The sequence below is a fragment of the Patiria miniata genome, unplaced genomic scaffold (genome assembly GCF_015706575.1).
Source record: "Patiria miniata isolate m_02_andy unplaced genomic scaffold, ASM1570657v1 HiC_scaffold_1, whole genome shotgun sequence".
Lineage (NCBI taxonomy): Eukaryota > Metazoa > Echinodermata > Asteroidea > Valvatida > Asterinidae > Patiria > Patiria miniata.
In genome coordinates, this window is record NW_024037047.1 from 36,121,821 (window position 1) to 36,134,941 (window position 13,121).

The following is a 13,121-nucleotide window of genomic DNA, read 5'->3' on the forward strand; positions in this document are numbered from 1 at the left end:
GGCTATGAAACCGTCGTCCCCACCAGGCTCCCGTAGAAAAGCACAAGTGAAAAAAAAGCAAAACGTCATCAGTACAGAGTTTATTTTGCAGCTTCACCTTGTGACGTGACCAACTCTGTATACAGTGGAACACCTTTATAACAAGGTCCTTGGGACTTCACAAATTACCTTGTTATAACAGGTACCTTGTGTAAACAGTATGGAAAAAATAGAAAAACAGAGGCTTGGGACCTAACATTTTGCTTGTTATAAGCGGGATGTTGCATTAACAGTGCTCTTCTTATGAGGGTAGGACTGTATACCCAGGGTCAGCACGTTCCTGGTGCACATAACCGTTGCTCACAAAATGCACGGATGTTGTTCACAGAAAGTGACGTACCCAAAATGCTTTGCAATACCTGCAATTTTGTGAAAGGTCTTAGCAGTCACCAGCCAGTGCACAGCAGTACTTATACAATTTACACCAGTAAGGGAAAAAAAAGACTGCAAACTCACTTGAGGACTCCTTTAAAGATGTCTCCGATGGTTTTCAGTGGTGACTTGAGTAGATTTGCAATGGCATCTCCAATTGTAGTAATAGACTTCCAGATCTGCTCTGCTGCCCAGGGCAACGTGACTGTGATGGCTTCATTGACGGCCTGTACAGATACAAATCCATGTCAAGATCCATTACCTCTACTCCTTATATTGCATTAACTAGTTCACGCCGGGATTATTTTGACAAGAACGGAACAAGGCGCAGGATTACTTTTCACTCGAGCTCAAGCCAGGCGAGTTGAAGCCATCACCCTCGGGCAGCACACTCGTATTTCTGACCTCGCAGTGTGGCCTCGGGTCACTGACAGATACTTCCGGCTTCGCTCCCAGCGTGTTTATCTGTCATCCGTTCCAAATACCGCAAAACTTTTGCCTGTATACACGGCCTCCGGCGCAAACTGGTTAACAAGTGAAATTGATCCTTCATAAACCAACAAATACAATCTCTTTAGCAAAAAGACCAGCACCCGATTTCACGAAGCGCTGCGACGCGTCGCAACTCGAGTTACGACGTGTAACACGTCGCAACTTGCGACGCGTCGTATCTTCCACTTCACGAAAGTTGCGATGTGTTGAACGCGTCGTAAGTTCCTTGACAACGGCTTAAAACACGTCGCAAGTTACGATGTGTCTAGTGGTCATCGCAAAATAAGAAGAATCATTTCTAAGCCAGTTTTATGCCACAAACATTACATTAACGAGATTATAATACCGAGGCAATATGTGTAAAGTTGTAAAAAGAAAATTCATTGAATAATTATGAATAAGACCGGAATATTAGAGTTGAAATTTCAAAGAAGCTATACAGTCCAATGAGAGCTTGTTTTTCTTCAAAATTGCATCGCACAGCCGCCATTTTGTTTTACGTTTTAACAAATTTCGAGCTGAGATCCGACGACTCTTTGTTGAATATCAGACGACTATTTACTGTACGCTGACTAAAGACATAAAACAGTCACCGAGTTGTGCTATAAATAGACCTACGACGCGTCGCACTTACGACGTGTTTAGTGAAATGGATCGCAGGACGCGTCGCAGCTGCGACGCATCTGAAAGTTACGACGCGTCGCAGCGCTGCGATGCATCGTAAGTTACGAAGAGTTTGGTGAAATCGGGTGCAGACCAATTTTGGAGCTTCTAGATACTCCTTTAGATGCAGTTTAAGTCCTTTGATAAGAGATGCACATGTATCAATGATTTTCCCACAATGTCCTGGCTAAATATTGCCCTGAATACACAACATATTGTTTGCTATCAATGTGACAAGTAGTTGGTTTGCTTTGCAACTTCACGACTGACATTTCTTGTTTCATCAGATCAGATGATCCAAAATTTACGTCAATTGATCATCAATGTGTGTAACAGGACCTTAATTGTTTCTTTAAAATACTATGTAGCACATCTGTGTTTATATAACCGACATACAGATCCTTGTCATTTGATTGGTGGAACTCACATCACGTGGCATTCGTTATTGCTCCCATTCATGCCGCGGCTCAAAAAGTACTATCCGCCCATGGGGAATGGGAAATACTATTCAACAGTTAGGATCATGATGCGGTATTTGTGTGCAAATGCATGCTGGTAGCGCGTACTGTTCCAAAGAGCCAGCACTACAGTGTTGGGTTCAAACATTTTCGTGAAGGGGGGTTTGGAAGAGAGAAATAAATTTTCCTCCAGTTTCGTATTGAAAAAAAGTTCAAATATATCAAATGACAAGGATCTATACGTCAGTTATATAACACAAATATTGAGTGGCTTTAAATTGTGAAATGGGAGGAATATTATTGCTCGGTAAAATGTGGACTTTTCCAGTTCACTCGGCTTCGCCTCGTGAAATGGAAAAGTCCAGATTTTACCTTGCAATAATATTCCTCCCATTCCACACTGAACCACTCAATATTTGTATAATCATATACCATTCAGCCTTTTGCCTTGTGGCAAATTGAATGCAAATGCACTATATTATTCTACATTCCACTTGCGTTCTTCGAATGACTTCAAGCAAACTCAGACACAGAAAAGATGGAACGCTGTAGACAGTGGTTATCGTATTACATATCTGTGCAGCAGGAATAGCACGATTCAAGTTCGCTTTAAGTTAATATTAGTTATTCCGTGAGTGCGAGTGGAGCACGGAATAATGTAGTGCCTCTGTGCCCCACATACCAAAAGGGCGAAGGCCGAGTGGTATCTGGGACACAGACGCACTACATTTTGCCATGTTCCACGACTGCGAGTGGGACAACGAAATTATCTTCAAGCAAACTTGACGCACAGTAAAGATGGAACACGCATGCTGTACAGGAACTTTTCAGCGGTTATTTTAAAACACGTGCGTGTTGTACGGAATGGCGCGCGCATCTTGGAATAGCGCAATACGCGGAGTGCAGTTCGGACCATGGCCGTGCTTCATGGTTTAAATATAGCACGGCTTGTTGCCATGGATCGACCAATCAGGATCGAGGATTCAAGTCTACTTGAAGATAATTATTATCATCTGGGTTTAGGTCAAGTCCACACAATCCATCAAAGTTCATCACAAGTCATCAAGCCCGCAGTCAAGCTACATTGGTATTTCACTGAATGGTTGCCAAGGCATTCCTTTGTCATTGTTCCTCCCCTGTCACTTGTTATCTTACTTGTGAATGACTTGTGATTTGGTTTGTGATCGGCGTTTGATTTGACTTGAGACAAGACTTGTGAGGGACTTTGTGATGGACACAACTACAACTTTTCATAAAGACCTGGTAGAATTCCATGACATCTGTCTTGATATCACTGAATAACTGAGTAGCCTTGTTGACCACATTAATGACACCTCTGAAGGACGGTGGTAGCTGATCAGGATCAAACTGAGACAGTCTGGACACAGCCTTGGTAGCCACAGATCTCACGTTCTATGTACGGGACATAAATCATTCAAAACGTTACAAGACAATCCTCATAAGCAGTGTAAGTCAATTAACACCTCTTTTATTATTGTTATTTTATTCAGATGAAACCAACAACAGTCAAATATAAGAAACAAAGAGCAGTTGATTTCATCTGGTATAGCCCAGAAAGCCAATTGCAGAGGCTTATTTCCATTGAGATCCCACCTGTTTAAGACTTGCGTTCCAGAGTTCTGCCAAACCAAATTTTTATAAGAACTCTTTGACAATGAAACAGGTTGGAGCTTCTAAGTGAATCAACTGTTGCAGTTCTTCGGACTGATTCCTCAGATAAGTCAATCGAAAATCTATTTTGGCCAACCGCCGAGTACATGTAGCTCCTAATGCTAGACACAACTCCAGATGCCAATCTGAAACAGGTGTAAGGACCCATGCAATTTAAGGTAGCGTCCATCATTTGTAACTTGTGCATTTTGTTCGTTTGAAGCAACAAAAGTGCCCAAAATCTAAAGACGGGTGCTGAACAACAAACCTGATGAAGTTTTCGCTTGGTGAATACTGTATATTCTGAGAAAATATTCTAGGATCTCGATTTCAAATCAAAAGTTGCTGAGTCATGTTTTGAATTGGGCCTGAATTCAGCGTTCTCACTGAGCCGATTACAGCTACGCGATGGCATGCACGAATTAAAGCAATGTCGTTCTGTCAAGGCTTGCGCGCGCTTCGCCGAATAGAAAAATGAACTACTGACGGAAATTTCCAACGATGCGTCTTTATCATTGGAAAACGACAGCTTGCCAGAAAGAAAAATTTCACAGGGAGTTTAGTCCCATTGCCATCTTTAAACCAAGTATGCTTTTCAACAATTATTACGTCAGTTACTTTTTGGATAGCTGCAAATGATGGACTGTACCTTTAATCTACAGCTGCCTAGTAAAATTACATGCTTAGCCAATGAGCTGAGAACCTGTCACAAGTAAATATATGAATATGACACGTTATGTCATATCAGGGCTCTATTTCAGGCTTAGCGGATTGATATGCTAAGCAAGAAATAGCTGACAATCCATAATATGCACTCAACTTTGCAGGGCATTTTGGTTGGTAACTCTTTTTTCTGCAAGGCAAATAATTTATGTGTCTAGCAGCCCCACTAAACTGTCTTAGAATGCTATGAAACAAAAGCTGGAATTCTGAACTGCTTTTTTTCACAAAATATGTTTTAAGTGTATTACATTGTAATACAGCCTGCCAACTATGTCTTACATTGCATACTTACAGTAATGCTACTGGGGATGTTCTCCAGAGCTTGAACAAAGTCGTCAAATAGCTGAGAGATGCTTATGTCACCGTTGAAGAGACCAACAACAATGTCCACTGCCCTACGGATGTTTCCAATTACTTGCCCAACGATGAGATCGTATGCTTTGACAAAGTCACTAATGCGCTCCACGCCAAACTCCTGATTGAAACAATACATAGCATCAGATGACATTATGGCCAAACATATAACGTATTTATTTATTTTGTTTATTAACCCTTACTCTCTGAGGGTAGTTTACTGCATGTCAGTTGGTTATGCCAATGCCCTCCAGCTGCAGTATATTGGCAGATAAACTATCTTGACAGTGAAGGCTCCAATTGGCAGGAGTTGGAGGCCCTGGAGGGTGCCTGATACTGACCAGCTGGGGGCACTCACTTTGTTATCAGAGGACTCTCATTGTTCTCTGTGGCATGTATTGGAGTGCCTGTCCAGTTACCCTTGAAATGACATCGCAGATATTGGAGGGCCATGCAAAAAACATAGGAGATTTTCTTGAGGCACATATTGGCATGCGTTGGAGGGTCAAGTAGGGTAAGGGTTAAGAAAACAATTCGGATGTGAACATTTATGCGACGAAGTCTTGCGTCTTATCGCCCATTGATTTGACTGAATTTATAAACGCGTGCAACAGTCGTGCAACGAAAAAAAGGACAACTAGACTATGTTCTTGTTATACATTGTCTTAAATAATGGTCTTGTTATACATTGTACTTGTCACCTTCTTAAATTTTTATTGTCTTTTTATCATTCATTACATTAATCTATAGGTCCTTCATATGCCATTTTTTCCTTAACACGTATCTTTTGCTTGATTAGTTTTGTTCTTAGGTTTTAATGCTAATGTGCTTGTAGTTATATTATTTGATTATTAATAATATTAGTGTAACAATATGTAATTTCTAAAGGTTTTTCATATTTGTGATTAAATTTTGGTTTTTTGTTTTTTGTTTTGTTAATGATTGTTAACTCTTTCGCTACGGCGAGCCGCTGACAGCGGCCCATACAAATTGTACAGGTCGTACTGAAAGCCGCTGGCAGCGGCTCGGTTGCGTCGCTATGAATAAACAGGGTATCCCCATGACGTGGCCAATATCTACATAATTTATATCGTATAACCTCTGACCCTAGTTCGAGCCGCTGCCAGCGGCTCTCCGTCTGGCCGGGGTGCGCTTTTTGTTATTGTGAGCAGTTTGTTTACGGAGATACATTCAAAGATGGCGGCGCCCACATCGACGCTCGGCGGAATTTTCAGCTTTGAATTACGTCCAGTTGGGACGAAAAAGGTAAATTAAATTCCTTAGCGAAAGAGTTAAGCGCCTTGAACGTCTTTTTGAAGGATTTGGCGCTATATAAGAATATTTTTATTTTATTATTATTATTATGTTTGTGGACAAACACAGGGCTGTTTCGGTAACTTTTTGTGACACGTGGACATTTAAGTTTTAGGTATAGGTAATGCTATCATACATGTAAATGAGATTTGGAGGTTTGAATGAAGTCAGCAAAATAAGTAAGTTGCACTATGGTCCAATCACAAACTTAACCACCATGAATGTTGCCAATCCATCTAAAATATGTGACAATGTGATACAAAAGATACGACAAAGATAAATGTACCTGCAGTATGTTGAGGTTATAATCAATGTAGCCATTGAAGCAGAATCGAGCCCGGGCAATGTCCATTGAAAACCCAACAAGCCCAACGACAACTGTGGCATAAGCCTCGTCAAATAGATCCACGCTCAGGTGACCACTCAGTGGAGCTGTCAGACACAAACAGAAAAGTCAAGTTTTCATTTGTTTTGTACAAGGCTTATGTTTTCGTAAAACACAATTGACATCATACCTCTGTAATTATGTCACTCACACGTCAAATAACAAATTTTAGTGACTTGTGACCGATTGTAGCGTCCATCATTTGTAATTTGTGCATTATGTTGGTTTGAAGCAACAAACGTGCTCAAAATTTAAAGAAGAATACTGAACAACTAATCTGATGAAGTTTCAGCTCACTGAATGCTGTATATTCCGCGGAAACAATATTCTAGGATCTCAATTTTAAATCAAAAGTTGCCGAGTCGTGTTTTGAATTGCACCCGAAATCAGCAGCCAGAACATGTTCTCATTCAGCCGATTGCAGCGACGGGATGTCACGCACTCAACTGATGAATTATAGCAACCGCGAGCGAACGTGCATCGTTTCAACTCGCTGAACTAAAACAAACTACTACAGTCGGCTCCCGTTATTAAACCACGGGACCGGCCAAAATGTTCGTTGTATCCGAATTTCGTAATGTTTCCCGTCCATTGTTCACCTTGAATTGGCCCTATTGTGCACGCTTGTGAACGTACGTAATGTACCAAATGACTTTTTCTGTTTGAAAATGAAAGCAATTAAGAACATGCTCTCTATGTGTCATTTGTCAAATAAAAAATAATGTTTAAAATGTATCATTGTGTCAAGTGAAAAAAAATATGTTTAATGTACGAAAATAAAATAAAATAAACATTACGAAGATCTGACGTTTCATTGCTTGATCATCGATGAGGAAGTCAACGGCGCACCACCTGGATCACTTCGATGTTCAAAGTAAGTAATCTCTCCAGCACAAATTGTGTCATGGAGAGACATTTAAATTGTATTGTCCTTTCGTCTTGCAGATTTCAATGTGACAATGTGATAAGCGTTTTCAAGCACATGGCCGAGAAACCTTTGCCATTTACGTTCCAGATTTTACGGTCCGTCCGTGATCTGAGTAAATTTTACAAATTGGTAGAGCGCCCTCATGAGTCAGCGTCCTAATGAGTGATGATGTCATAATCTTACATCGTGATTGGATATTAACGTCTGACGATTTCAACGTCACGCAAGCGGACGAACTCATTGGCGTGCACCAGTTCATTTATTCATAGCTTTGCATATGTATGCATAATGTCCAGCGTTGATGGTGATCAGTTTCTTATCGTCCCAGCAGGTTCCTTTTTTAAAAGTTACAAAATAGCTTAACGTATTTTGTGCTGGTGCAAAGGCAAAGTTTTGATTATAATTTAATAAATAATTTAAGAAAATATTTTTTTGGGAGGGGGGAGTAATTTATGGGAGGTCGTGAATAATTTTAAAATGAAATTACGTTTTGGAGAATTTTGGGATAGTCTAAGATTGTTTATTTCATTTTGGATTTGTAATGGGGTTTTTTGTAATTTTTGTTTAACCTTACATTTTTTTTTTTAAATCAAATCAAATCTGTGCCGGGGAGGGAGAGGGTAAATTATATTTTATTTAATTTCCAATTTTTTATAAGGGGTTCTATTTGGGGGAGGGGGATTATTTTTATTTGCTCCGGGTAATAGGGTGGGAGTTCATTATTTTTATTCGAGTCGGGATTCAAATCTTTTTGAAAATGTGGTGGCTCTGAAAAGAGCCGTTTGGTTTGATTTATCTGGAAGGTGATGTTACACCTTGAAGAAGTCGTTATCTTCCGCTGTGACATCTTGTCTTGCTGCCTACTGGAGAGGTACTGCAGGATTTGTTGTGAGGGACAGCCCCTTACGCTTAACCTTGATCGAAGTCATGATGTATCAGTAGTCAGCTCAGAAGTATCAAAAGTCAGCTCAGAAGTACGATAATCGTAATGATCACTTGTCATATTCTACACCCCTTATATCCAATATCTGCCCGACTCGATGACAAAAGACATTGTAATTACGCTGGACCAATCTGAGCTCTTGTTTCCCTTTCATTAATGCAAGCCGACAGAAATAGGTACATATTGGAAAAGGTCACGTCTTGGATGAATGTCACAATGGCGATGTGCAAGTGGTGCGGGTGACTGGCACTCGTCATCGGAACACTTTGATGATGGGCCTTTGTTGTTAACCGGCAGAATTAGGTACAAACTGGGAAAGCCCATTCACAAAGGTCGCAGTACGTCTTTGATTAATGGCACAATGGCGATGTGCAAGTGGCTCGGGTGACTGGTACGCATCTTTGCAACACTGCGATGACAGGCCTAACCGCAGCGCGAGATTAACTTGACTGTGCGCCGGCAAACCGATTAGCACCTCCATCTGAATACATCTACGTCGGCAACATGAAACTACTCACACAAGACGGACACCTGCTGATTACTAATACATTGTACTGCTTTCAAATTGAACGGAAAAAAACGTGAGCCAGGATTACCTTTCGTTATAAATGGGTCGCTAACAATGCATTTTTACGCAACCGGGTCGCCAAAACCTTTCGCTTTAACAGGAATTTCGTACTGTCCGTTTTCGTCTTAAGCGAAATTTTCCCCATAGACTTGTGCACAATGGTATTTGTTTGTAATAACCGGAATTTCGTTCTAGCCGTTTTCGCTATAACGGGAGCCAACTGTAGCAGTAATTTCCAAAAATGTGTCTTTTGTAAATGGTCTTCTTTTATTGTTTTCTTCAAAATGACAGCTTGCCAAAAAGAAGGGAGTTTAGTGCCGTTACTATCTTTAAACCAAGTATGCTTTCCAACAATAATTACGTCAGTTACTTTTTGGATAGCTGCAAATGATGGACTGAGCTTTAAGAATGGGTTATGGGTCACTAATTAGCCGTGCGGTCAGGAATTATTATGTTTCTGTTTAAGTACAACTCTAGTATGTACCTTTTCTGTAATAACACACTGTCCCACATGTGCTTTTTCTTACTAAAACATTAGGTTACAAAATTCTACACCCCCCTTCACAAATTAACACCAAAAAAATGTGAAAAATGCTTGAAATAGTCTGAAATACGTACAAATCTTCAAGTCGAGTTCATTCTTAATAGTCAAGCCAAACTCAGCCCCAGTCTTGGGTTTGCCGATGAGCTTATTCCAGTGGATGGAGGGACTGGCCAACTTGAATTCAATTCCTTCCCAGAATCCTCGCCTCACGCGATGTCTAGAGGGCACACTCACTGCAGTGGTTGCTACGTCTTGGGAGGAGTTGACGGCAGAATATCTAGAATGAAAATAACAATGGTATTTACAAATATCAGATAATAATATATAATAATGGATGGCTTGGAGGTGGATACAAGAATATATTGCACGAGCTATAACAATATTGCACAAGTCGACGACGAGTGCAATATTGTCATAGCGAGTGCAATAAATTATAACACCTGCGTAGATCATTGTCATTTGATTGGAGGATTGTAGGTCATGCGGCATTTATTAATCAAACCACTGCACGGCCTACGTCATAGACCGAGCATTTTTGGTTCCATTCATGGTGCATTTTCGTCCCACCCCTTTTGATCTATTGCACGCTAGATCACATCATGCCTTTTATACAGCAGTACAAAACGCCCTCCATTGACAAGGCACTACCATTCAAGCACAATGGCAGATGTTCCAAACAATTTTGTGTTGTAAGATGGAATTTTGCGTCTGGGTGATATAAGTTAAATTAGGTTTTGCCCTTCACCGACGTTTAAACACTGTATACTCACAACACTGAGTGTACAGTGTTTAAACGTCCGTGAAGGGCAAAACCTAATTTAATTTTGTGTTGCTTAACGACAAAGATATTGTGGAATTAATTCATGCCTCTGACACTACAAATACAAATTTAGAAACAAATTAAACTTGCTGTTCGCGAACTAGAATCTTATGCGAAGTATGCTGGTACTTCTTTGGAAGTAGTAGAAGCTTTAATACAGCCATGCAGAACTTGACCAGTTTGTATAGTGATTTTATGGCGGTCTAAGGAGAGACGACAGAGCCTTTTTATACAAAGAAGTCCATACAAGCAATCCGTTATGGGCTTCATCGCCACTTTCTCTCGACAAAGGATTTGGACGTAACAAAAACTGATACTTTTAAAGAGAGCAACAGGGTCTGCAAGACCATGATGGGTCAGCTGAAGCAGGAGGGGGCTGTAAGTGGAGAAGATATGGCAAAGATCTTAGATTCACTCAACATAACAACTCCTGACGGCCTTCATTTTGATATCATGATCTATTTTCCAAATTGAGCAGAGAAAATCTCCGCAATATGAAGGCTTCTGACTTTGTTCTTCATGTTGATGAACAAAACCTCTGTTACATTGTTCATCATGATACACTCACCAAATCCAGACATGAAAACGAATATGAAGGCTTCAGCGGCCATATGTATGAGATACCAGGGTATCTCAGTTGTTGGCACCTTCTGAAAGTAAGCCTTCATTTTCACAGTGTTTTATTGTTCAAATCGTCACCGTTTTGACGAAGTGACACATCTGTCCGAAACTGAGATTTTCTGAAATCTGAGATTTTTGGGATATTCTATAATATTATGATGTCCTCTACATGATTAGCAAATTTCGAGACACAACATTGCATCGTTCATTAATTACGCTAATTGCACAAAGTGTTGAAAGTGCTACACACTACGTTTTTCGTTTTGACGAAGTGACGGATCTCTATGTGTCACCTAGTCTCATTGATCTTACACGTGTGCTATATTTAGAAATATGAAGCCTCCACGATTTGCATTTTGATGAAGTGACGCATCTGCATTCTAAAATGTATAAACTTAAATACGCGCACGCGCTGTGTACAAACATATGCCAAATTTTTGTGAAGAAGTAGATTTTCCATTTTGACGAAGTAACGGATATCTTTAGTAATTAATATTTTCTAATTAAACACGATTTTGTGAGCAGAGAGAATTGTTTTTGGCTATTTAACTCCTGGGCTATTGTCTCAGTTATATATTTTTCAATTCTGGGGGAGAAATGTACACAAAAATGGAAATTGAAAAATCCACCAACTTCAAACGCAATTTTCTCAAAACTCAGTTTTGCATCTGTGTGCACATATGTGTCACTTCGTTAAAACGGTGACGAAATGTGGGCGTAACAGTATTCCTACTCACTCTTCTGGGGTGACAAACTTGGAGATATTTTGGTCACCGCCCATCGGGTGATTCTTGTAAAGCAAGGATGCCTCATATCTGACATGCTCATTCTCATCTTCATCTAAGGCTGACTTCAGCAGAATCCCTGCTGCCTGTGAAGATAGGACCAGGAGACAATTTCATTGCGCTACTTGAACACAGAAACTCACTTAGCACAGCATCCCTAACAGTCCTGAATCCTCCAATTTCAATACAATTTTGCACACCCCCCCCTAGGGAGTTAGGGTTAAGCCAACAAACAGGTCATCACCTGAAATGTCATACGAAGACCCGATACAGAAGCGCCCACTGATTGGTCAAAATCTAGAGGTCAAGATAAAAACTCAGAAAAATGTAAGTTTTTAATGTAAAGCTGTGTGAGCATTTATATTTCACTCTTGAAATGATCTTTTCAACTAGAAGTGTGCAATCTGGGCCAAAGTGTCCCAAGAACACATTGCAAAAGTTGGCCCCCTGAGCAACAATTCTGGATATATAATGTTAGGTTAGACATAACAGGGTATACAGTGAAACGCCACTATATCGAACATCGCAGGATCCACAGAAATTGTTCATAATAGCGATCGTTCGGTATAGCGATTTTAAGCTGCTGGTGCTCCGGTGCTCACTTTCAACAAATAGCGCCCTTCAGAACTTCACCCTGCATGCCTGGGCTACTGAAAGATGACTTTGAAAATGTGCCAACTATTGAATTATGTAATTACACAGGTTTTGAGCTTACTACCAACAGCAATGGTGGCTTTTCCTTTCTCTTCCTTGGGAAAATAATAGCCACTTGTCACTCTTATGTTAACAATTTTCAACAACAATGTTTGGTACATTTTGTAGACAAAAATCGGGAGCCAAGGATGATGTTCAGCATTGCCGAATGTTCGGTATAGCGTTGTTCGGTATGGGGCCCGTTCCACTGTATACAGTCTGGTCATTCTACAGGATAAACATTTTGTTCACCGTATCATGATGGTAGTCCCTCATGGAGTGTAAGCCAGCCCTTTTCAGCAGTGGATGAGTAGCGCTGTGGTTGGTATAGCTCTGGATGTGGGGGAAGGAGCAATGCAGCCCAGCATTGCCCAGAGCTTCAATTAATGCCACCGTGTCATGGTGAAACTCCTCTTGGTCATCCTCAGTCAGAGACGTCAAGGTCTTCTCATAGGCCCAGGGATCTGAGGTCAGAAATGAAAAATGAGTAGTTTATCATTATTAGGTTTTTGCCCTTCACCGACGTATAAACACAGTATACTCAGCGTGTTACTTCCCAAGTGAAAGTTGGAAAAATCATTCAGGAGGGACTGGAACCCACGACCTCCTGCTTTCTAGTACAGACGTCTTACCACTAGACCACCGGTCTTGCTGGATCAGTTGGTTAGTTCGAATCTGATGTACATGTAGCAGTGGGTACTGCATTTAATTATCATAAGATGGAATTTGCGTCGGGGTGATGTAAATC

The 13,121-nt window shown here is 40.6% G+C and overlaps 1 protein-coding gene across 1 annotated transcript in view; it reads right to left on the bottom strand.

Moving 5' to 3' along the window:
- LOC119733245 overlaps window positions 1-13,121 on the bottom strand; it is a gene marked incomplete at its 3' end in the record, with an annotated part of 64,374 nt that overhangs the window by 15,029 nt on the left and 36,224 nt on the right. The window contains exons 15-21 of the mRNA XM_038206832.1: window positions 12,626-12,837; window positions 11,633-11,766; window positions 9,529-9,731; window positions 6,373-6,518; window positions 4,711-4,893; window positions 3,285-3,437; window positions 496-638 (exon numbers count right to left, since the gene is read on the bottom strand). Of these exons, the coding sequence (XP_038062760.1) occupies window positions 496-638; window positions 3,285-3,437; window positions 4,711-4,893; window positions 6,373-6,518; window positions 9,529-9,731; window positions 11,633-11,766; window positions 12,626-12,837 (1,174 nt within the window). The remainder of the gene's footprint in view (window positions 1-495; window positions 639-3,284; window positions 3,438-4,710; window positions 4,894-6,372; window positions 6,519-9,528; window positions 9,732-11,632; window positions 11,767-12,625; window positions 12,838-13,121) is intronic.